The sequence below is a fragment of the Carcharhinus amblyrhynchos genome, chromosome 8, assembly GCF_965287045.1.
Source record: "Carcharhinus amblyrhynchos chromosome 8, sCarAmb.v2.hapA, whole genome shotgun sequence".
In the NCBI taxonomy this organism is placed as follows: domain Eukaryota; kingdom Metazoa; phylum Chordata; class Chondrichthyes; order Carcharhiniformes; family Carcharhinidae; genus Carcharhinus; species Carcharhinus amblyrhynchos.
In genome coordinates this window covers 88,320,154-88,346,248 of record NC_137331.1, presented here as the reverse complement: position 1 = coordinate 88,346,248, position 26,095 = coordinate 88,320,154, and the positions used below count along the sequence as shown (strand labels likewise).

The 26,095-nt window shown below is 40.4% G+C and overlaps 1 protein-coding gene across 4 annotated transcripts in view; it reads right to left on the bottom strand.

Annotated features, from left to right (window-relative positions):
• The window catches only part of esrp1 (epithelial splicing regulatory protein 1), an 88,127-nt gene that overhangs the window by 28,501 nt on the left and 33,531 nt on the right, over positions 1-26,095 (bottom strand). For 3 of the 4 annotated variants that reach the window (XM_080194425.1, XM_080194429.1, XM_080194428.1), the window contains exons 12-14: positions 19,702-19,900; positions 12,491-12,665; positions 1,128-1,269 (exon numbers count right to left, since the gene is read on the bottom strand). In XM_080194425.1, the coding sequence (XP_080050551.1) occupies positions 1,128-1,269; positions 12,491-12,665; positions 19,702-19,900 (516 nt within the window). The remainder of the gene's footprint in view (positions 1-1,127; positions 1,270-12,490; positions 12,666-19,701; positions 19,901-26,095) is intronic. The other variant, XM_080194426.1, reaches the window with a different exon arrangement.

Sequence of the window (26,095 nt, the reverse complement as noted above, 5' to 3'; positions counted from 1 at the left end):
GACCTTTTGGAAAAATTCTGCCCATGAAAAGAGCTCCTGAGCCAGACAACTAAATAGTGAATAAACCAGCCATTGCATCACATAATCCAATGAATTACCCATTAAAATGTAAATATATTATTCAACAACTCTCTGTCTCCCTCCGTTTTTTCCCTTTATCTTAATTTAGTTTATTCACAAGAGGACAGGATGGTGACAGTGGTTAGCAGTACTGCCTCACTACGCCAGGGACCCGGGTTCAATTCTGGCCTCAGATTACTGACTGCATGGAGTTTGCATGTTCTCCCCATGTCTGCATGGATTTCCTCCGAGTGCTCCAGTTTCTTCCCATAGTCCAAAGGTGTGCACATTAGGTGGATTGACCATGCTAAATTGGCCCCAGTATCAGGGGATTTACCAGGGTAAACATGTGGTGTTATGGGAATAGGACCTGGTGGGACTGTGGTTGATGCAAACTTGATGGGCTGAGTGGCCATCTTCTGCACTGTAGGGATTCGATTTTATGATTCTAAGTGCTGGGAATGTTCCAATATCTTACCCAACTGGACATTCATCACGAGTAAGCCAGGATTGAGAGTGTCAGCATTCCACCCATCTATGCAGATATCATAGTCAAGCTAAATGTAGTTGAAGCCAAAACACTGTCTGATTTCAAGGACAAATCAGATATAGCTCGGGCTACAGGGATCAAGGGATATGGGGCGGGTGTGGGGAACAGAATATTGAATTTGATTGTCAGCTGTGATCATAACAAATGGTGGAGCACGTTCAAAGGGCTGAAAGGCCCACTCCTGCTTCTAGTTTCTATGTCTCTAAATGGCAAAGAACTCCTAGATTGTGATCCTTGCATAGGTGCAGGGATCACCTGTGATGTCTTATTGCATAGTCAGTTGGGATGGGATCAGTTAACTCAGCACAAAGGATTGAATATGCAACATTCTTGCAAACCAATAATATATTTCCAACACAATTTATACAAACAGCGAAATCGGAATTATGGATCTAAATACGATGGAGATTCTGGGTGTTTTGCAATTTTGTTTTGCAGAAGACATCAAATTTATCCTTGCTTAATTGACCACAAGTGCCACAAACAAATTTAAATTGCTTTTCCAGAAGCTACTGACCTGATAGCCACTGAAGAAATTAAGGATTTCCTTGACTCCTGTGTTGTAAGCCAGTCCTTGCATCCGAACGATACTGCCAGGCTGGGTTGGAACAGTGGCAGGTGTTGGGAAATAGCCAATGTTGGTCGGAGATGCAGAAGGACTACAATTAAACAAACCACAATAAAAAAGTCTCATGAAAGTATCTGAAGCATCTAAATTTATACTAAATGTAAAGGATTGGACTGCATCTCAGGTAAGCCAAATTTCAAAGACAGATTAACATTTCAGGTATAATGTTTCAGGAGAATATACAGGCAACAAGTTTATTTTTTTTTTCCATGTTTACCCCTTTGATGTCAATTCTATTTAAAGATTACGTCTGAAATGCTAAATTTTATATCCTTTTCAAGTGGTGCCATTTCCAGCATATTCTATTTTTATTTCAAGTTCATGGTATTATAATTCAGGTCAGAAACACCACAGTATTTCATGAGGTCTGCCTGGATCATAAGTATTGCACTCTGAATTTGGCTAGGATAAGCATGATATGTTTCACTTCAGGCATGATTCAAATGATCAACTAGGGAGCTTTTATCAAACAAAGTTTATTTATGAATATAGTTAACATGGAAAGAAGAAAAGCAATAACTTCTATCAATTACAAACAAAAACAAACTATAACCGTTAACAAATATATCTAAAATGTTCCAATCAAACAAAACTCCCCAAAGTCAAAACCTTTTCCATGGGTTTTAACACAGCAAAGACTAATGCTCACGTGATACTGGAATTGAGTCCTTTGGTTGGAGAATTGAAACCCTGACTTCTGAACCTTGTAACTTCTAGCAGCTCTCTGAGTACACCCAGAACAGTCTGAAGTCAGAAAAGCTTCCCAGAACACCAGGGAGACTCTCTGGTCAAACTACCTACAGCAGATTTTCTACTCCAGGGAGGCAATAAGCCTTGCTTTCAGCTAACTAGCACAATTTCCAAAACCAGAGAGAGAGAAACACTTCTTTTCAGCTTGATGTCCCTTCTAAAACTAAAAGTGCAGTCAGCCAAACAGAAGATGAAACCTTAAATTCACTAGGAAGGAAAGTTAACTGTCCAAAAACACATGACGTGCCAGTCCTCCACCTAAGTATGCAGCGTCATAAAAACTCTGAGTAAAAGTAAACAACCCCATTTAAGTCATTGGAGTAGCAATAAAAAGGACTTCGACAGATAGCCCAAAAACAGTGGCAGCTGAGCCTGTGAGAGCTGCAGACATGATGTGGATGTGCCGGCGTTGGAATGGGGTAAACACAGTAAAAAGTCTGACAACACTAGGTTTAAGTCCAACCGATTTATTTGATAAAATCGGTTGGACTTAAACCTGGTGTTGTCAGACTTTTTACAGAGCTGCAGACAACATGATTTAAAAGAAAAAAACTTTTAAAGATACACAAACATCACAATAGTATTCGTGGTTTTCTGTTTGCTTCACGATGTTGGTGGATGTATAAATCACAAGAGCATTTTCTGCTCAGTCAGAAAAAGGTAATGATATAAGATGATAACCAGAATGATATACGGCATGATCTTACCGGTCAATCAGTGTGACAAGCTGGGAAGATAGTGTGCAGCACCAAATAAGTCCAGAAAAGACACGAAACCTATTTACATGGCATTGACTACATTTAAATGTAGTTACCAGGTTTGTCATGGCTTCTTCTACCCTTCCAGATGTTTGCGTCATGCCAATGGGAATCACTACTGTTCCGTAGCAGTGAAGACCAGGCACCACAGCCATGCTTTGTGTGTGTGGCGGTGGTGGTAGGTGGGGGGGCAGCGGTATCAGAGGCTATTGAAGCCTCCAGCTGGTCAGGTGCAAAGCTGGGCAATACCCACCTGGCATCCTGGCAGTGCCTGGTTGGGCAATGGTGCCGAAGCAGTCTGAAATTGTCTTACTCGCACAAAGCTCCCAGCTGTCAGAAAAACTAACATAGTGCCACAAGATTGCAGTGCCAAACTCGTCCAAAAGATTGGTGTAGAGAACTCCCATTTTCACACGGTTATGACACTCAAAAATTTTGGGAAATTCCGCCCATAAACTGCAGAGAATTCACCCGACACCTCCAGCAACACTTAAAGAAAATCTTAACTATTCATCCATGGCTTTTTCAGGGAGCAATAGTTTAAATACTAGTAATATAAAAGTTCATAACCTGTTGAATAGTGATTCTTTCAAGAATGCTTCTAGTTTTTAATAATATAAGCAGTTTGGAAGGTTTCTTCATTATAAACACATACCAAAAGTTTTGTCTTTACAAACATTTCACTTGCTTTACCCGTGACTTCGGTTTCTCATGGCACCAGATTACAACCAGAGAGACAGGCTCTGCCTGATATATTAGTGCTGCAGGTGGTAATAGGCTTTCACAGATTTGAAACCTGAGGGCACAATTGCACTTTGCATCGTCCTTGGAAACCTCTGTCAGTAATAGAGAGGCTGCCTGCACTTGAGGATCCTGTCAAATAACTGAATTTGTAAAAGGTGGAAACCCTAAATGTACTTGTCTTGATATCATTGTAGCTTTCTCTATATCCCAGAAAACTGCTCAACTGTGGTCTAACGTAAGGGGCAGGCTGGAACCGCTAGGCAGTCACCGAGAGCAGCAACATTTGGGATGATGCAAAAAGAAAGTGAATGAACTATTCATTCCTCAACCAAATTACCAGTTCATAAATCAGTAGAGATGCAATAGTGGACACTTATGCAGACATTTCATAATATTCCAGTATGAAAGAAACTGGGGAAAGATGTACCACCCATGGCTAACTAAGGAAGTCAAAGATGGAATCAAATTGAAAGCATAAATATAAATCCCATTAAGATTAGCGACAGGTTGGAAGATTGAACAGAATGCAAAAACAACAAATGGCAAAAAATTAATAATGAGGAAAATTTGGGTAAGAGAGAAAACTGTGTGCAGTTCAGTGCCAGATTCAGCTCGCGAGTTGGCAACTGAGTACATGCAAAGCTTTTCTTTTCCCCAATTACTGCTAGTTTAACTGTTAGTTGACATCTTAATGGTAATACATTGAAATTTATTCAAGGCAAGATATCACAATGGAAATATCAAAAGCGTATAATTTGAAGTGTTCATTGAGTTTACATTACAATTAACCAATAGGATTTTCACATGGGTGAACAGGCCATTGTTCATTGACTAAATATATTATTTTACTATAGACCAAATTCTGCAAGATTACAAAAGGACCTTATTTCCCAGGCTCTTATAGCCAATAACTGAGCTTTGGTTTCAGTAAGAGGAGGTCTTGATATTCGGCAGTTCCTCACAAGTTAGTAGTGAGGAGATTTAACAATAATGGAAGGGATCAGCTTATTTCTTAGTAATTTTTATCACATTGAAGCGTTCAGGGAGTAAGCTTGATGATGAGTGATGACAAATGCATCAAACCTCAGCTTAAACTAATATTCACAAGATGTCCACAAACAGACTTCTAGCGGAAAGCAATCCAGAGCGAAAATCTCATGTCAGTTCTGAAGAAGGCATATAGACTTGAAACATTAACTCCATTTCGTTCTCTCTCTCAAAAGACACTGACAGGTCTACTGAGTTTTTCCAGCATTTTGGATTTTTATTTCCCCCTCTCTATTTTGGTTTAAAATTTCCAAATAATGAAAATGTTGGAGACATGAATTGTGCTAAATCTTTATAAAAGATGAGTTAGGCCTTAGCTACGATTTTATATTCCATTCAGAGCACCATACCTAGGAAGAATGTCAAGGTCTTGGAGATTTACTAGAATGGTATCAGAGATGACGGACTTCAGTTATGTGGAGAAGCTAGCATTTTGCACCTTTGGGTAGACAAGGTTAATAAAAGATTTTGTATAAGTGCCAAAATCATTCACAATTAGATAACAAGAAATCGTTTCTAGTGGATGAAGGGTTAGTAACCTTAAAGCTATGTGCTCTGATGACTGATAGAAGAACCTGAGGTGACATGAGTTTTTGAAAAAAAACAAACATTGAGAGATCTGGAAGACATTGCCTGAAAGGATGGTGAAAAAAATCCAATAAATTTAAAAGTAATATTCAAAAATGAATTGTTAATTAAGGGGAAAAGGGATACAGGGAAAGAGCCTGGGAATGGGATGAATTAATAGCTACACCAAACAACTCGCACAGGCTCAATGGGCCAAATGACCTCCTTTTCTGCTGGATCATTCTATGATTTTCAGTCAGTTAGCCTCTATGAAAAATCAATATTTTATATATAATACTTTTCCGGATCAGGTGTCTTTGTTAGGGTGGATTTCTAACACTTGCGATATTTATTTTCTATATCAAAAAACAAATAAAATCGATTATATGGGGACCGTCAGCTATACTTGCAATTTATTTACTTCTGTGCGCTATTCATTATTTTCTCTTCTTCCCTTGTATTGATGACCCTCTCATTAACATAATTTACTGGGGATTGAACAGGTGTTATGTCCCAATCTGGTTAAATTGGCTTCTAGAAGGTTTAATTCTGGAACTCCTCCCTATGGAAACATCTGACTTCCATTGAATGCTTCCCAACACCAAAACTTTGTGGGGTGACCTATATCATAGCATACTACATCAGGTTTAATGAAGTTCTATATCAAATCAACTTTCAAGTTCTTTCTAATTAAACCAATAGTCCTCTGTGCAAACTATTTTCTGAGAAAAACTGTGTTTGCATTGTTTAGGGGCTTAATATCTGAACCATTGCTCAGTAATATCTGACCTTGTAAGCATAAAGCAAGAAGTAGTTTACAACTGTACAATGGGTCAAAACATTCTTGACATTTTGATAAAGTTAACAAGGCAAGTTTATTAGTTGCAGTTTAGTCATTAACTTGCTCTATTTTTACAAATATTTTTATTGCTTTTCCATGCTCATGAATTTTAAGATTGCAACTTGAGATAATGGTGACCATTAATTGGTTCAGCCAGGGGCTGATTCAGTTAACTGGTTGTTTTCTTCATTCGACATACAGAATGGTGTGCAGGCGTATCAATTTACTGTGATACGCCTATTAATTGTATTAATAGGCATATCACAGTAAATTACTTGGATAATAGTGTGAGTCTTTGTCTATTTTTAGTGGTATGTGATAAAGAGGCGAGCAGCACTCCTGATCTTGTTAGCTCTATTGTGAGAATGGGCGTTTTAGAGCCCCCAAACCCACAAATATATTCATGCAGTTAGGCCTAGATTCAGAGAGAGCATGGTTCACAGCATCTCAGGATTGCAAACCACGGGTAAACACTAGTGTGGAGTCATAAGAACATAAGAAATAGGAGCAGGAGTAGGCCATCTGGCCCCTCGAGCCTGCCCCGCCATTCAATAAGATCATGGCTGATCTGTCGTGGCTCAGTTCCACATTCCCGCCCTCTCCCCATAACCCCTAATCCCCTCTCTTATCAAAAACCCATCAACCCGCGTCTTAAAAATATTTAGCGAGGTAGCCTCCACCACTTCAACGGGCAGAGAATTCCAGAGATTCACCACCCTTTGAGTGAAGAAGTTCTTCCTCAACTCCGTTCTAAACCGCCCCCCCTTTATCTTGAGGCTGTGCCCCCTAGTCCTACTGTCCTTTGAGCGGGAAGAGTCTCTCCACCTCTATCCTATCCACCCCATTCATCATCTTATACGTCTCAATGAGATCTTCCCTCATTCTTCTAAACTCTAACGAGTACAAGCCTAGTTTATTCAGCCTCTCCTCATAGCTCAACCCCCTCAACTCCAGCATCAGCCTAGTAAACCTCCTCTGCACTCCCTCCAAGGCCAAAATATCCTTGCGTAAGTACGGCGCCCAAAACTGCACACAGTACTCCAGCTGCGGCCTCACCAATGCCCTATATAGCTGCAGCAAGACCTCCCTACTTTTATATTCAATCCCCCTCGCTATGAAGGCCAGCATCCCATTTGCCTTCCTGACTATCTGCTGCACCTGCAAGCTGGGCTTTTGCGACTCATGCACAAGGACCCCGAGGTCCCTCTGCACCGTTGCCTGCTGCAGTTTTTCTCCACGTAAGTAATAATCCTTCCTACCATTCTTCCTGCCAAAGTGGACCATCTCGCACTTGCCAACATTAAATTCCATTTGCCATTTCCTGGCCCATTCGCCCAGCCTATCTAGATCCTTCTGCAGACTCTCCACACCCTCCGCGCAATTTGCCGTTCCACCAATCTTGGTGTCATCAGCAAATTTCGACACCATACACTCGGTTCCCTCCTCCAGATCATCTATATAAATGGTAAATAGCTGAGGCCCCAGCACCGACCCCTGAGGCACTCCACTAGTCACCAACCGCCAATCCGAATAGCACCCATTGACCCCCACTCTCTGCCTCCTATTTGACAACCACAGGCACATTGACAGACAAATTCAAAAGGTATTGCCAACCTCACGTCATAAGGCAATGTGTATGCCCAGATAATTATGTTAATACAATTAATTTTGATTGGGTTTTGTATAGGAAAGGTAAGTGACCAATATTGCAAAATACTTCAGATGCACTAGAGAAAATTATCAATTGTGTACAAAGTTCTGTATTAAAAAATCATTCATGGGATGAGCACTGTTGGCTAGGCCAGCATTTATTGCTCATCCCTAATTGCCCTTGAGATGGTGGTGGTGAACTGCCATCTCAAACCTTTGCAGTCCCTATGGCATAGGTACACATGTGTTATTAGGGAGGGAATTTCAGGATTTTGACCCAACAACAGTGATATATGTCCAAGGATGGTGACTTGGAGGGAAACTTCCAGATGGTGGTACTCTCGGGTATCTGCTGCCCCAGCCTTTGACACACTATTTATATGGCTAGTCCAGGGTCAATGGTAACCTCCAGTATGTTTAATGTGGGGAATTCGGTGATGGTAATTGACATGGCGGTGCAATACAATCTCATTACGAGTGCTCAGCTGAGTTCTAAACCGCAATAATGGATGGAGTTAGCAGTGATTTTTGCTAAAACTGTCAGGGGGTTTTGACCAACATTTGTATCCATGCTCAAGAGGATTAAACTTTTTGAAGTGGTTCTTGAATGACCAGTAATTTTGCCAGCTTCATGATCACTTAATATGATTGAGTTCCCCTCAATCAAATTTGAATGCTTGTGTTTGATTGACAGATTTATGAGCCCCACAGAAGTTTTAATATTCCCCAACCACACCCCCCCCCAATTCAGTGAAGACTGAATGAATGCTTGTTTCTTTTGACAGTTTGATGAGCATGTTAAAGACTTCCCAGTGTTATTACCAGGTTCATGAGTTCTGTTCCTTTTGGACACTGGTGAGTAGACATGTGGGGGTATGGAGGGCTCATTATCAGCTGAGGGCTAGGATGCCTGGCACTTCTGTATTGAACTGGGCTAATGTCTCATGGAATGATGCAGACCTTCTAACCCCAGTTTCATTTTCTGCCCTTCCACACAGGAGGCAAGATCAGGGCACTGGGAAAATGTCTAACACTCAGTTCTTGCCCCATAGATGAAAACCTGGGTCCTAGTCTTCGAACAGAAGGTGTGCCATTCATTGATATTGAAATCTCTCATGTCCATCAAGTGAAACATTCCCAAAAAAAAAAATCAAAAGTACACATCTTTGTAGGCCTGTGTTTTGGTGTTAAACATATTGAAATAGAGAATTGAAAGAATCTTAATTTCTTCTGATTAAATGTTGCAGGCAAATGTTTTTCAGCTTGGTCAAACTAATCAATTTGTAATCAAAGGTTTTTAAAAATATACAAATATTGTAGAAGAGAACATTTTATTCATTTCATCCAATATCATCAATAAGCACTTTCAGGGTAGATGTAACGTGGATTAAAACTCTAATAATTGCACTTCTACATTTACAGAGCACTACAAATCAAAGCCCAGGACTGAGGCAACAGCGGTTCTCACTATAGCTGTAATCAGTTGGTAACTACGGTAATGTTACCCTTCGTACAAAACAAAAAGCACCACAAATGCATCTCTCGGAATATATCAATTCCTTATCGCCTATAATAAGCAAGGTGGACAAATTATTTTCCAATAAGTGCAAACCAACTCAGCAGACTGTCCAATTATTTGGACCATAAGACATAGGAGCAGAATTAAGCCACTCGATTCTGTTCTGCCGTTCAATCATGGCTGATATTTTTCTCATCCCCATTCTCATGCCTTTTCCCCATAACCCCTGATCCCCTTATTAATCAAGAACCTATCACTGTCTTAAAAGATACTCAAGACCTGGCCTCCACAGGCTTCTGTGGCAAGAATTCCACAGATTCACCACTCTTTGGCTGAAGAAATTCCTCTTCATTTCTGTTTTAAAGGATCATCCCTTTAGCCTGAAGTTGTGCCTTCTGGTTCGAGATGTTCCTACTAGTGGAAACATCCTCTCCACGTCCACTCTATCCAGGCCTCGCAATATAAGTTTCAATAAGATGCCCCTTCATCCTTCTAAACTTCAACGAGTATAGACCCAGAGTCCTCAACTGTTCTTCATATGACTAGCTCTTCATTCCAGAGATTATTTTTGTGAACCTCCTTTGGACCCTTGCCAAGGCCAGCACATCCTTCCTTAGATACAGGGCTCAAAATTGCTCACAATACTCCAAATGGGGTCTGACCAGAAGTTTATACAGCCTCAGAAGTTCATCTCTGCTCTTGTATTTTAGCCCTCTCGACATGAATGCTAAGATAGCATTTGCCTTCTTAATTGCGGACTGAACCTGCATGTTAACCTTAAGAGAATCTTGAACAAGGACTCCCTAGTCCCTTTGGTGATTCTGATGTCCTAAGCATTTTTCCGTTTGGAAAATAGTCTGTGCTTCCATAGCGTATAACCTCTCACTTTTCCACACTATATTCATCTGCCATTTCTTTGCCTACTCTCCTAATCTGTCCAAGTCCTTTTGCAGCCTCTCTGCTTCCTCAATACACATTTCACAAACTGCTGCAGTCACAGGCCCAGAGGCAACAGTCTGGATTTGATTCAAATCCAGGTTTGGAGGCAAAATAAATAGTATTTTAACTGAGTGTCACACCCATCCCACCCCCTACCACTTTCAGGACCATGATAGGGTTCCCCTCATCCTTACTTTCCACCCATCAGCCTCCATATTCAAATAATCATCTACCACCATCTCCTGCAATTCCAGCAAAATACACTAAACACATCTTCCCCCCGCCTCCAATCAGCATTCCAGGACCATTCCTTCTGTGACACTCCAGTTCTCTATCAGCCCTAACTTCTCCCCCCCACTCCTCTTGCAATAGTTGGGCAAAGGCCCAAAATACTCCCTCCAAATGAAGCTGTGATTTACTTGAACTTCTGACAATTTAATCTACTGTATTCACTGTTCACAAAGCAGTCTCTTCCTTAATGTCAACAAAACGAAGGAGGTTGTTATTGACTTCAGGAAGTGTAGTGGAAGACATGCCCCTGACTACGTCAGTGGGGACAAAGTAGAAACGGTCGAGATCTTCAAATTTTTAGGTGTCCGGATCACCAATAACCTGTTCTAGTCCCCCCATGCCAACATTATAATTAAGAAAGCCCACCAATGCCTCTACTTTCTCAGGGGACTCAGGAAATGTGGCATGTCTGCTACGACTTTCACCAGCCTTTACAGATGCAATATAGAAAACATTCTTTCAGGTTGCATCATAGCTTGGTATGGCTCCTGCTCTATCCAAGAGCACAAGAAACTACTAAAAGGGTCATGAATGAAGCCCAGTCCATCACTCAAACCAGCCTCCCATCCATTGACACTGTCTACACTTCCTACTGCCTTGAAAAAGCAGCCAGCATAATTAGGGACCCCACACACTCTAGACATATTCTCTTCCACCTTCTTCTGTGGGGAAAAAGATACAAAAGTCTGAGGTCACGTACCAACTCAAAAACAGCTTCTTCCCTGCTGCCATTGACCTTTTGAATGGACTTACCTCGCATTAAGTTGATCTTGCTCTATACCCAGATATGACTGTAACACTACATTCTGCACTCTTGTTTCCTTCCCTATGTACGGTATGCTTTGCTTATACAACGCGCAAGGAACAATACTTTTCGCAGTACACTAATACACGTGACAATAATAAATCAAGTTAAATTTCACCTCAGCATCTTACTTTCATGCTGCATATCCATCCTTGATCTGATGCAACGCTCCAGAGAAGCCCAATACAAACTGCAGGAGTGGCATCTCATCTTCCGATTATGCACTTTACAGCCTTCAGGATTCAACATTGAGTTCAACAACCTTTCTCATCTATCCTTTTATTTTAAAGCCCAAAACATTTTTTGATCCAATGCAACCCCCCACTGCCGTATTGGCCCATCTGTCACTTATCCATAAGTTTTGCTATAGCATTGTCACAACCTCTTCCAGCTCCCACTATATATGAAATCACATTTTTTCCTCTGTTCAAGTCTTGACGAACGGTCATGCAGACTCAAAACATTAACCATTTTCTCTCCCTACAAATGCTGCCAAACCTGCTGAATATTTTCCAGCTTTCTCTGTTTTTGTTTCAACTTTTGTTGTACTATTTGAGCATAAACTACCACCTTGCCATTATTTTGAGAGTGAATTACAACTCGATGCTTCTCTATCAGATTTCTCCACTGATTTGAGAAAAAAATTAGAGACATTAGAGACAGAAAGAAAAAGAACAAAGACTATTAAACCAATTCACGTTTCGTTTTGTGACTATAATCAGGACAAGATTCCTCTTCAAACTGGTTACTTTATAAATTAAGCTGGAAAAGCACTAGGTGAGGCTACTTAAAAGGAATGCAATAGCTATCTCGCTTTTATCTAACACCGTCCATGAATTCTAGATTTTCCAAAGTGCTTTATAGTCAATGCAAGATTTCTGAAATGCAGTCACTATCGTAATGAATGGAACATGGCACTGAATTCGCAAACAGCAAACATCTATAATCAGCAATGGAACGCCCAAATCAGTTGTTAGCTGTGGGATAAATATCAGCTAGGATACCAGCTCTTTTTGAGTAGCTTTTTTTTGAAACACCAATTCAAGGGACAAAGGATGGAATCCCCAACATTACAGTACTTCTGCAGTACTGCACTGAAATATTAGCCTAGATTATGTTCCAAGTCTCTAGAATGTGGCTTGAATCCATGTACTACTGACACAAGAGATTGCTTTGACTGATCCAAACCAACAGCCTTTTATGAACAGGTTGTAACATCAAAAAAAACATGACTTTTTTCTGTTCTCTCAATAACCATCCAAAAATACTCAATTAAATGGCCAGTAATAAATTGGCATCATACTTAATTTGTATCAAGAAGCTTGTGGTACTAATTCTCACCTTGGGTAGAAAGTAGAGTAGTTCATGTAGAACTGGGCACCAGCTGGGTAATATGCTGTTGAAGGCGGGAGTGCCCGGGGACTGAGGAAGACAGGTTGCTGACAAAGAGCTGTAGATTCGGCTGAAATAACAGTTGCTTGTGTTGGAAATGTATTGTATGTTGACGGAGACAAGCCTAGATAATAAAAACAAAGAGAAATCATAACATTTGCTCAGGTGTAGAAAGCTCTGAAGTACCCATCTTCTAGGAGATCTCCTGGTCCAAAATTGATAGTTATTTAACTCTCCCAAGTATTGGTGGAGCAATTATTTCCTTCCCCACTGAGCTACCCAACAGCAGTAAGGTCCACTGGTAACAAACTTTCTCTGGTACTTGAATTAACTGGCTTTCTTTTTTAAAAAAAAAGGGAGTCTAGATTGAAAATTCTCATCCTTGTGTTCAATTCCCTTCATGCTCTCATTATCTCTTAACTGCCTCCAACCTTACAATCTTCCAAGGACTACATTTCTCCAATTCTGGCCTCTGATACAAACTCTTTCCTTCACCCACATTTGCCTAAGCATTCTTCAGCCATTAGGCCCCAATCTCTGGAAATTCCTCCCTAGACCTCTCCACTTTCTCAACCTTGAATGCCCTCCTTAAAATCAACCACGCTGACCATGCTATCAGTTACCTATCCCAACATCCAACACCTTTACTTGGCTTCTGATTTTGTCTGGTAATATTCCTGTGAATTGGGATGTTTTACTATATTGATGATGCCATATAATTACAAGTTGTTATTTTACATAGTGGAAGTAAATGGTCTATTTGGAAAACAAAAGCATCATAGCTGAGCCCAACCCCGTTGGCATATTACATCACTCAATGGCACATTTTCACCAGGTGATCACTGGAAGACAAACACAAAAATCGGGAAACATTTCTTTTCAGTGACACCAAGGCTGCCCTGATAAATTACCAACTGAGCAAAGGCCACCTAGATTAACATCTAATATCTTCCAGATTTAAGCTCAATGCAACAATAGGTGGATCCGTTATCAAGCAAAAATGCTTTCAATTATTACAGATACATCAAGTATAATATATGTTTAATAAAACTTTTGTCCTATATAGTTTGTTAACATTTTACCCAATCTTTAATAAGCACATTTTATTCTTAAAATATCTTTCTAATTCTATTTTTAACCATCTTACAAACATGTTTGAAGTATTTTCTGTACCTCTAGAAAACCTTAACTTATATTTAGCACTTGGGGTCAAACTGTCGCTTTACTGGTTACTCTCTAGTGGGTAAATACAAACAGCCAAACGCAAAACAGCATTAATCATTTTCAGGATGTAGTGCCCAATCTAGTGTAACTCAGGTGAGGTGCATGTTAGGCAGTCTGTGCTTCATGAGACAACACTATCAGTATTTATTTGACATAGTTTGTACCATGTTCAAAGCCCTCTGGAGATTGTCACATCACAATCACATATGAATGGAATTGTTTTGAGACAGTTTACAGTGTTGTGTGAACTAAGTAACAAATTAGGTTCTTTTTCTTAAAATCTTTAGGCATTAGCTTACCCACATCACAACCAGCAGCATAAAACATGTACTCGGTGGTGAACAAAAAACTAAAAGCATCATTGAGAGAATTATACTTGGCGGTATATTCTTATTCAAGTTAGACCGAACCTTTTTGGAAAAAGCATAATTGAACGTTGTCTAAAAGTATAGCTTTCTATAAATTATGGGTGGAAAGAATATGTTGGAGAATGAGTTGGAATATCTATTGGTGGGAAAAATGAAGTTCAGAGTAGATATTATTTGAGAAACTTGAGGGCTAACACTGGATCTTTGAGGAAATACATTAAAGACATCACTTGGAATGCTAGGAGTGAGGGCACGAAGGGATTTAAATACAAAAGATGAATATTTTAAATTTAAAGCATTGGTGGAGGGGCAAGAAAAAAAAATACTACATTTGACTCACTGTGATTAATGGCATAAGAGATTCATTGGTATTATTTAAATGTTGATATTGCTCTGAAGATGGATGCACATTTCATTAGAATACTGAACCTCTTGATACATCTTCACAGAATTACAGATTTGTTACAGCATAGGAGGCCATTTGGCCCATTATGTCCGCACTGGCTCGCTGACTGTGCAATGCATCTTGTGCCATTCCCCAGTCTTTTGCCCATAGCCCTTCATATTCTTCATTTTCAGACAATAATCCAGTTCTCTCAATTTGATTAAATCAGTGGTTCTCAAACATTCTGGATTGAAAACCCCTTTTCAAATGGATAGGAAATCACAGACCCTCAATTGAATGACATAATTCACATTTCAATCTTGCCTTTGGCACTAATGTGCTGCGTTCCATCATCATTGAGGATGGGGATGTCTGTGGTTAATTGTTTATTCACTACTGTTCATAATTACAGAGCTTTGATTTGATCCTTTAATTGTAGGATTGCTTTGCCTATTGTTAGCTGCTTCCATTGTTCAGCATGCATGTAGTCATTGTATTGTAACTTTTACAGGTAGGCACTTCAAATATAGGTGTGCCTGGTACTACTGTTGACATGCTCTGCACTCCTCATTGAGCCAAAGTTGGGGGGGGGTGGAAGCGGTTTATAAAACCTACGTGTTACAGTGACCCACAAGATTATTCAGGTCAGGTCACCCACAGCTTGGTCAGAGAAGTAGGTTTTAAGTGTCTTAAAGGAGGCAAGTGAAGCAGAGAGGTATAGGGAGAACATTCCAGGGCTTGGGGCCTAGGCATTTGAAGGCACAATCATCAATAATGGAGGCATTCGAATTAGAAATATTCTAGAGACCATCGTTAAAGGAGCACATACAGCTGTGAGGATTGTGATGCTGCAGGAGATGACTTAGACAGAAGGAAAAACCATGGAGAGATTTGAAAATGGCAGAATTTTAAAATCAAGATGTTGCTTGACCTGAGCCAAAGTCAGTCAGCAGGACTTGCTGCAAATTAAAACATGTGCAGCTGAGATTTTGGTTGACCTTAAGTTTACAGAAGGTAGAATATGAGACATCACCCAGGAGTACTTTGGAGTAGATGTGTCTGGAGGTAAGCAGGGCAGCAATGAAGATTTCAGCTGATGAGCTGAGACAGGGGCAAAGTCAGACAATATTATGGAGGGGATGGAAATAGGCAGTTTTAATTGTGGTGTAAACATAATCAGTATGGATAGGCAACACCATCTCTTCCACAATCATCCTCAACACCAGTGCTCTGCAAGGCTGTGTCTCGGCCCCTTACTATAACCCTTATACACGTACAACCGTGTGGCCAAATTCCCCTCCAACTCGATTTTCAAGTTTGCTGATGACACCACTGTAGTGAGTTGGATCTCAAACAATGACGAGACAGAGTACAGAAAAGAGATAAAGAATCTGGTGAACTGGTGTGACGATAATAATCTCTCCCTCAATGTCAACAAAATGAAGGAGCTAGTCAATGACTTCAGGAAGTACGGTGGAGGACATTCTCCTGTCTACATCAATGAGGGATGAAGTATAAGTGGTTGAAAGCTTCAGGTTTTTAGGTGTCCAGATCACCAACAATCTGTCCTGGTCCATCCATGAGGACTTTATAGTTAAGAAAACCCACCAACGCCTCTACTTTCTCAGGAGACTAAGGAAATTCAGCATATCCACGACAACTCTAACTTCTACAGGTGCACCGTAGAAAGCGCTCCCACACAGCTTGGTATGCTCCTGCTCCGCCCAAGACCACACAAGAAACTTCAAAGGGTTGTGAATGAAGCCCAATCCATCACTCAAACCAGCCTTCCATTCACTGACACTGTCTACACTTCCCACTGCCTTGGAAAAGCAGCAAGCATAATCAAGGACCCCATGCACCCTGGACATACTCTCTTCCATCTTCTTCCAGCGGGAAAAAGATACAAAAGTCTGAGATCACGTACCAAGTTACTCGAAAGCAGCTTCTTCTCTGCTGCCATCAGACACTTGAATGGACCTACCTTGCATTAAGTTGATCTTTCTCTACACCCTAACTATGACTGTGACACTATATTCTGCACTCTCTCCTTTCCTTCTCTATGAACGGTATGCTTTGTCTGTATAGCACACAAGAAACAATACTTTTCATTGTATACTGATACATATGACAATAATAAGTCAAAAAGATTTGGATCAAATGTGCCACCTAGGTTGCAATCAGAGCCATTTAACCTCAGACTGTTACCAGGGAGAAAAATGGAGTCGGTAGCTAGCGACCAGAGTTTGGAGCAAGGATCGAAAATAATGGTTTCAACATTCCCAATATTTAACTGGAGAAAATTTCTGCTCATCCAGCATGAGATGCTGGATAGGCAGTCTCATAACTTTACAAGTGCGAAGGAATTGAAAGAAGTATTGGTGAGGTAGAGTCAGGTGCTGCCTGCACACGAGAAAACTATTGCTTTTGGATGAGATCGCCTAGGGACATCATGCAGGAATTAGGATCAGGTAGGTAAGAAATAACATCTTACGTTTGATTGGCAAAGAGCAAGTGATTTCTTTAATGTTGGTAATTTCATAGATGTGTTTATTGTTAAATCACATGTGCAGATTTCCAAAAGCCCTCGAATGTCAAATCAGCCTGCAGTGAGAAATATGTCTACCCACACTTTCTAATTGCACCAAACTCCCCAACAAAACACTGAATTCATGCGGTTTCACAAACAGCTACCCAGCCTAACCCTCGCCACAATCATTACCTCAGAAAATTACCCTCATTTCAAAAATGGAATTGCAAAAGCTGAGTGAGAAATAAAAGATAAAAGTTATAGGTTTGCCATGGGATTAAAGCAGTGGTGTCTATAAACTTAAATTAAAATCAATTTAGAAGGTGAAGCACAACTGTTAAAAATCTCAAAAGGAAATTTAAAATTTTCTGAGGAATATGAAAAATTGCACTCAAGTAGAGCAATGAGGCTGCTGAATAAAAATCAAGATGATTATAGGAGTTGTCTGTCACCAAAAGATCCTCGGTGCTGATTTTATATTCACCATTAACCTCTGGTAGTGGAGATCTAATAATATTTCAGTATTTTAATTTTGTACTGCTGGCATGTTGCTGATCTATCGGTTGTGTTACAGTACTCAATACTGCAGATATATCAGTTGCAATTGATGCTAAGTCTAACATCATTTCCTTTTGTCTTTTACGTCTAAAAGACATATAATAAATAAGGAATTAGCATCATTAAGGACAGAAGATATTTAAACCTGCTTGCCCGCTTCTCTCACCACTACACAATTCCATCTTCTCTGGCAACGTATGGTGATGCAACTCAACTGCATCTTGTACAAAATGAGTAGGTGGTTTCAACTGATTTAGACTTCTAAGTCCACAGCACAAAACTACTTGTGTGCAAAACAAAGTCGCTCAGAAATCACTCATGATAGTGAAAATAAAAATTAGCACCCCAAAACTATTTTAACAGATGTTATAAAGGGATTAACTGCAGAATATTACTATGCCTGTGCATTCAGAATGCAGCAGAAATACTGTTCATGACTTTGCCACTTTAAAAGAGAGCTCTGCCCTTTTACCATGGTAATTTATAGGTTCAAGGCCCAATGATTTATCTTAATTATGCACTATTGCTATAATGAATGGGCGTTTCCATCACCTGGCAAGCTTAGTAATACCAAGTTTAAGTATAATTAATTCCTCTTTAGGGCAAGCAGGATTTTCCAATAAAACTTGTTCTTCAAGGTTCAGTATCCCCTAGCAAAATAATGTACCCATGTCGTTAGTATACTAAATAAAGGTGTGAACAAATAATGCAATCGGCACTGAGATAGACTAAATGTTGAGCTCGTACTAACCAAATCATGGTATGATACAAAATAGGAAACACAAAAATGGTACATAAACACACTGAACTTGTTCATTCACTACCTTTCTAAACTTAAAAGCTTTGTAGAGAACAGAGATAAGGGGAAGAAAAACTAAAACAGCCATGTTAAAAATAGATACAGGGATGTGTCTCCTTGCATGGAGCATTTATACCAACAACACCTCCCTCCCACCCCTAGTCCACAAATTCCTCCTGTTGTCCTGAAGGCACTGACTCACATTCACTAGGTACCGATACTTCTCCAAGATGCCATCTTTTGTGAGTGTAGTCTGTTAGTCCATCTTAGTTTTATCTGTTGAAAATATTATCTTTTTTATCTCAGGGCACAACAGCAGTAATCAACTACTATCTCAGAACCAGAGTGTACAAAGATGCCATCTGGCCCACTGAGTCTGCACTGACTCTCCGAAACAGCATCCCACAAATGCCTTCCCCTCTGCTCTCTCCCCATAGCCCTGTGTATTTACCATGGCTAATCCATCTAATCTACACATCTTTGGACACTAAGTGGCAATTTAGTATGGCCAATCCACCTAAACTGCATATCTTTGGACTATCAGATGGAACCAGAGCACCTGGAGGAAACTCAGCAGACGTTGGGAGAGCATAAACTCCACACTTTTGATTTATTCATTCATAGGACATGGGTGTCACTGGCTAGCCAGCATTTATCGCACATCCTAGTTGTCCTTGAAGGGCAGTTGACAGTCAACTACTTGACTTTGGCTCTGGAGTCAAATGTAGGCCAGACCAGGCAAGGACAACGGATTTCCTTCCCTAAAGGACATTTGTCACCCAAGATCAGAATCGAACTCAGGTCCCTCATACTGTGAGGCAGCAATGCTAACCACTGTACCACCCTTCTTGGCTGAGGCCAGCTACATCAGCACAGATCCACCGTTAGATCAAAAACCTTCTGATAAAGGCAATGCTTACGAATGAAATTCTAGTCTGAAAACACTTGTTTTTATTAAGCACTCTGCATTGTTTTGAGTTTTCATTATCATATTTATGTTTACATGAAGGTAGCTATAATCCAAGAAAGATTCCTCATTCAAACTTTAACAGTTGTGCTTTAAACTTATGAACTGAAGGGGCAAGTTATGTCTAATTCCATGGATAGCCTATATCAACATTTTCTGAAATTCAGCGAACCACAACCAAAGGCACAACAAACCAATACAAGTTAGACCATTAACCCCCAGAACATGTGCCAAACCTTCTGAATCAAAGAACTAGGAATATAAGAATCTAAAAGCTCCAGCACCTACCAGCGAGCAGCGTAGCACCATCAAGAGCCAAGCAAACTTACATGGTAACTTACATGGCGGTGGTGACAAGCCATTTCTATTTAAAATGCCACCCATTAATACAAAGTTCATTTCCTCAGCTGAACACGGGAACACTTCAACATATCTATCCTTCATTGTTCTTTTGTGACGCTTTTGAGAAGTCAGGAATGCTCGATCTGATGATTTCATTTGGATAAAGGCATCACCTGAAGGACGGCCCTAAAAGGCAATTGTGCACATGATGCTGTTAATAAGTAAGCAAGTACAGCAAGATTTCCATTACTATACAATATAAACATCTGTTTAATGTAACATTTCCCAGAAAGAATTCTCTTCTCTGCCATGCTTTGTTAACACATACCAAGTGAATTGAAGGAACTTAATAAACTCAGTCGTTCCCCACTAGACATTTCCCTCAATTTCTGCTGGGCAGATAGTTCTTTCTCACGGAAGCTGCTCTTTCAACCAATTTGTCAGTCTGCATTTTCTATCTTTTACAGATGCACCATAGAAAGTGTTCTTTCTGGTTGTATCAAAGCTTGGTATGGCTCCTGCTCTGCCCAAGATCACAAAAAACTACAACAGGTCGTGAATGTAGCCCAATCCGTCACGCAAACCAGCCTCCATTAACTCTGTCTACACATCCCACTGCTTCAGCGAAGCAGCCAGCATAATTAAGGACCCCACGTACCCCGGACATTCTCTCTTCCTTCTTCTTTCAGGAAAAAGATATAAAAGTCTGAGATCACATACCAACCGAATCAAGAACAGCGTCTTCCCTACAGCCATCAGACTTTTGAATGGACCTATCCAGCATTAAGTTGATCTTTTTGTACATCCTAGCTATGACTGTAACACAACATTCTGCATTCTCTTGTTTCCTTCTCTATGAACTGTATGCTTTGTCTGTATAGCACTGGGGCATGGTAGCACAGTGGTTAGCATTGCTGCTTCACAGCTCCAGGGTCCTAGGTTTGATTCCTGGCTCAGGTCATTGTCTGTGTGGAGTTTGCACATTCTCCTCGTGTCTGCGCGAGTTTCCTCCGGGCACTCCGGTTTCCTTCCACAGTCCAAAGATGTGTGGGTTAGGTTGATTGGCCATGCTAAGAAGTTGCCCCAGGGATGTGTAGGTTAGAGGGATTAGTGGGTATAATGTGTAGGGATATGGAGGTGGGTCCTGGGTGGGATTGTGTTCGGTGCTGACTCGATGGGCCAAAGGGCCTCTTTCTGCACTGTGGGGTTCTATGTTAGCACGCAAGAAACAATATTTTCACTGGATGCTAATACATGTGACAATAATAAATCAAATCAAATCTCAAGTTTGCTCAGGTGGGGGACATATCCCATAGGGACAGTAGCAAGTCATTCAGCCTTGTGAGCCTGATCAGCCATTCAATTAAATCATGGTGCCTCTGCCCTGGGCTAAAGCCATCAATGATCAGAATCTAGCAATTTCTGTCTTGCTCAATGATTGAGCTTCCACAGATCTCTGGGGTAGAGAATTCCAAAGATTCACCACTCTGACTAAAAACATTCCCCATCATCTCAGTCTTAAATGGCTTGTTTCTTATTCTCAGAAGGTATCCCCTAGATTCACCAATCAGGAGAAGAACCCTATCTACATTCATCATGTCACTTACTGTAAGAATTTTGTCTGTTTCAATAAGATCACCTCATGTTCATCAAAACACTAAAAAATACAGGTCCCATTTCCTCCATCTCTCCTCATAAAACAATCCTGTTATCCCAGGGATTAGTCTGATGAACCTCCATTGCGTTCCCTCTAGTATCTTTTCTTAGATAAGATGACAAAACTGTACATAATACATCAGGTATTCAAGGCTCCAGACAATTGCAACAAGACATCTTTACTTCTGTACTCAAATCCCCTTACGATGAAGGCCAACAAATTATTTGCCTTCCTAATTGTTTGTTGCACTTGTACGTTAGCTTCTAAAGTGTTTCATGAACAAGGACATCAAGTCCTGTCAACACTTCCCAACCTCCCACCATTTAAGAAATACTCTGCCTTGCTGTTTTTTTCCAAATGTTCTTACAATGAGGTAATGCATTTTGGAAGGTCTAATACAGAAAGGAAATATACTGTAAGTGGCAGAACCCTTAAGAGTATTGATAGGCAAAGGGATCTGGGTGTACAGGTACATAGATCACTGAAAGTGGCAACGCAGGTGGAGAAGATAGTCAAGAAGGCATAGGCATGCTTGCCTTCATCAGCTGGTAGTCATGATGTGGATATGCCGGCATTGGACTGGGGTAAACACAGTAAAAAGTCTGACAACACCTGGTAAACCGGGTGTTGTCAGACTTTTTACTTCATCAGCTGGGACATTGAGTTTAAAAATTGGCAAATCATGTTGCAGCTTTATAGAATCTTAGTTAGGTAGCACTTGGAACATAGTGTTCAATTCTGGTCGCCTCACTCCAAAGTGGAGGCTTTGGAGAGGGTACAGAAAAGATTTACCAGGATGTTGCCTGGTATGGAGGGCATTAGCTATGGAGGAGAGGTTGGAGAAACTTTGTTTGTTCTCACTGGAGCAACAGAGGTTGAGGGCAAGATTATAAGAGGCATGAATAGAGTGGATTGTCAGATGAGGGTGGAAGAGTCAATTATTAGGGGGCACAGGTTTAAGGTACGAGAGGCAACGTTTAAAAGGAGATCTATGAGGCAGATTTTTTACACAGAGGGTGGTGGGTGCCTGGAACTCATTGCCAGGGGAGATAGTGGAAGCGGATACGGTAGTGACTTTTAAGGGGCATCTTGACAAACACATGAATAGGATGGTAACAGAGGGATACGGTCCCCAGAAGGGTTTTAGTTAAGTCGGTGCAAGCTTGGAGGGCCGAAGGGCCTGTTCCCATGCTGTAATTTTCTGTATTCTTTGTATTTGTTCACTTAGCCTGTTCAGGTCCCCTGATGCCTTTTCACCTCCTGAACACAACTTACATTCCCACCTGGGAAAAAGCTTCTGACTATCCACCTAGTTTTGTGCCATTTGCAAATTTAGAAATATTATAATTGATCCCACATCCAAATTATTTATATAGATTGTGAATAGCTGGGGCTCCAGTACTGATCCTGCACAAGAACCCCACTAGTAATAATAATGACCCATTATTCCTACTGTTGTCTGCCTGTTAACCAATTCTCAAACTATATTGGTATATTGCTCCCAATCTCATGTGCTCTAACATCCTGTGTGGAACCTTATCAGAAGCCTTCTGAAAATCCAAATGCACTATATACACTGGTTCTCCTTCACTTGTACTTCAAGTAACATCCTCAAAAAACTCCAACACATCTTTCAAACATGATTTCCCTTTCATAAATCCATATTGATTGTGCTCAACTTTACCATTATTTTCTAACTGTCCCCTTACTGCATCTTTCATAATCTGTTTTTTCACTTTCCCTGCTACTTATATCAAACTAATAGGTCTATAATTCTATTTTCTCTCTCTCTCTCAAATCAAGGTAACATTTGCTACCAACACATCCATTATCTCTATTGCCACCTCCTTCAACATCCTGGGACATAGCTCATCAAGTCCATGAGATTTGTTGACCTTCAATCCAATTAATTTATTAATAGCACCCCTCTGGTCCAGGGGATTTGTCAATCTTCATTCCAACTAATTTATTAGTATGAATTTTTTTCAGCTCTGAATTTTCATAAACCCCATCGTTTCCCCTGAGTATTTTTGGGAGATTTTTTGTATTTTTCTCTGTGAAGATGGATACAAAATAATTATTCAATTCCTCTACTATTTCTCATTATACATTTTCCTATCTGCACCTGTTTCTCCTTGTTAATCTTTTCCTATACTTAAAGGAGCTTTTATAGTCCATCTTTTCACACTCCCCTCATTAGTTTCTTGATCCTTTTTTGCTAGATTCTAAATTGGTCTCAAACATCAGGTTTACCATGGGGTGGCACAGTGGTTAGCACTGCTGCCTTACAGTGCAGGGACCTGGGTTCAATTCCTAACTTAGGTCACTGTTCTGTGGAGTTTGCATGTTGTCCTCATGTCTGTGTGAGTTTGCTCCAGGTACTCCAGTTTCCTCCCACATTCTAAAAGACGCACTGGTTAGGTGCATTGACCCGAACAGGCGCTGAAGTGTGGCGACTAGGGGAATTTCACAGTAACTTATTACAATGTGAATGTAAGCCCTGTGACTAATATATAAACTTTACTTTAACTTTTTCCAGCAACCTTATAGGCCATATCCTTTGATCTAATGCAATCTTTCTAACTTATTTTGTTAGCCACGGTCGATTCAGCTTTCCAATTGGGTTTTTGTGTCTTAGAGGAATGCATTTTTGTTGCAGACCATGTAATATCTCTTTAAATATTAGCCATTGCCAGTCTGCTGTCAAGGCTTTTGTCCATTTCCCCAAACATGAGGAGACATGGGTTCAATGCGAGGGGCAGGAGGTTTTGGGGGTGGGGAGGTGAAAGAGGGGATCTGAGGAAAAATTTTAACCCAGGGAGTGGTGATGGTCTGGAATGTGCTGCCTGGGAGGGTGGTAGAAGTGAGTTGCCTCACATCCTTTAAAAAGTACCTGGATGAATAATTGAGCAATTGGCACATCATAACATTCAAGGCTATGGGCCAAGTGCTGGTAAATGGGATTAGGTGGGAGGTCAGGCATTTCTTGTGTGCTGGTGCAGATTCGATAGACCTCTGCTGTGCTGCATCACAGCCAACTTGCCACCCATGCCTTCATAGTTTCCTCTGTTTAGGTTTAAGACCCCAGTTTCAGAATGAACTACATCAGATTCAAACTTAATGTGAAATTCTGTCATATTATGGTCACTGTTACCCAAAGCTCCTTTACAAGAAGGTTATTAATTAGTCCTTTCTCATTGCACAATACTAAACCTAAAACAGCCCATCCCTTGTTGATTATTCAATGTACTGCTCCAGAAACCCATCTTGTACATACTGCAGGAATGCATTCTCCACAGTATTAGTGCTGATTAGATTTACTCAGTCTATATGCAAATTGAAGATGCTCATTATTACGTATTACCTGCGTTACATGCAGCTCCAATTTCCTGATTTATATCGCACCCAAACCACTGGTTTGATGGCCTATAAACAACTCACACCAACATTTGCTGCCCCTTGCTGTTTCTTAGCTCCACCCAAACTGATTTGACATCTTGTTCCCTTGAACGAAGATTCTCTCCCTTGTTAATAGCAATACTACATCTTTTTCCTTTAGTCTGTCCTTCCCAAATGATCAATATTCTTGAATATTCAGTTCCCAGATTTGGCCACCCTATAAACACAACTCTAACTTCAATTAAATCCATTTGCTTGCTGTGCCTTCAAAACAACTGTGTTCATTCAGATAAAGTTCCTTTAACTTTTTCTTTCATTGGATGGAGATTTACCATCTTTAAAGATTTTTCAAACGTCAGTACCAAAATGTATCCCAAATCCACTGATGATGTCTGGTTTCCCAGCAACACAAGTTTACTAGAGGCAACCAGACTTTGGTAGCCTCATCTAATTAAGAAAAGCAGGCGAGATATGAATGCAGATGTGTTTAAGTTGTCTTGCAGCAGCCCCACCAGAAATGTTGGGCACTGCTAAAGCAGGCAGTATGCTTCAAGATGGAAGGATCCTCTGAAGATTTAGCAAACTTCAAAAAATTATTTGTGGCCCCAGTTGCCAGGCCATCATTATAGAGAATGTAGGAGCTTCACTGGCCCCAGCTTCAACATAACAAATCCAACTCTAGTGAACCATCTCCAGCCTAGCCCCAAATACCAGTTAATTGACAACAGTTAAGTAGTAAGCCACTTTCATTGCTAATCTCTTCTGACATGATCAGTTGGAGGTGGGAATGTAATAGATAGCTAACCCAACTCACCAATATGCCCCTTACGAAAAAAAGTGTGCCAATAAAGCAATGACATGGCTGATATGTTAATTGTGTGTAAAGTGTCCTAAAAAGTCATTTTAAAGGTGCATAAAACTAACAGCTAATGAATGCAATTTAAACAAAACGTCTTCAGATTTCTGCTAGGTGTGAAATTAAGACTCAACACCAAAATTCCTCCTCTTATCAGGTGACTCCTGATGGAATATATGCAGAAGGAGAAGCCACTTGGAGAAGATACACGGTGCTAGCATGGCCTATGGCACTGTACAGCATCATGAATGATCACTTTCAGGGAATATCAGATCCCAACATTTAATTGCAGATGAGGTAACACTTGCCAGAGCAGAAGTCCTTCCCAAGACTAATGCATCGTGTCATAAGTGGCAAACAACACAAAACATTTTGGAATCTTGCATGGAAGCATCATTAACCACCTTTTCCTGCCAGGCATGATTAAAAATTGGGCCTTGCACATCTGGGCACAGTTTGAGCTGAAAAT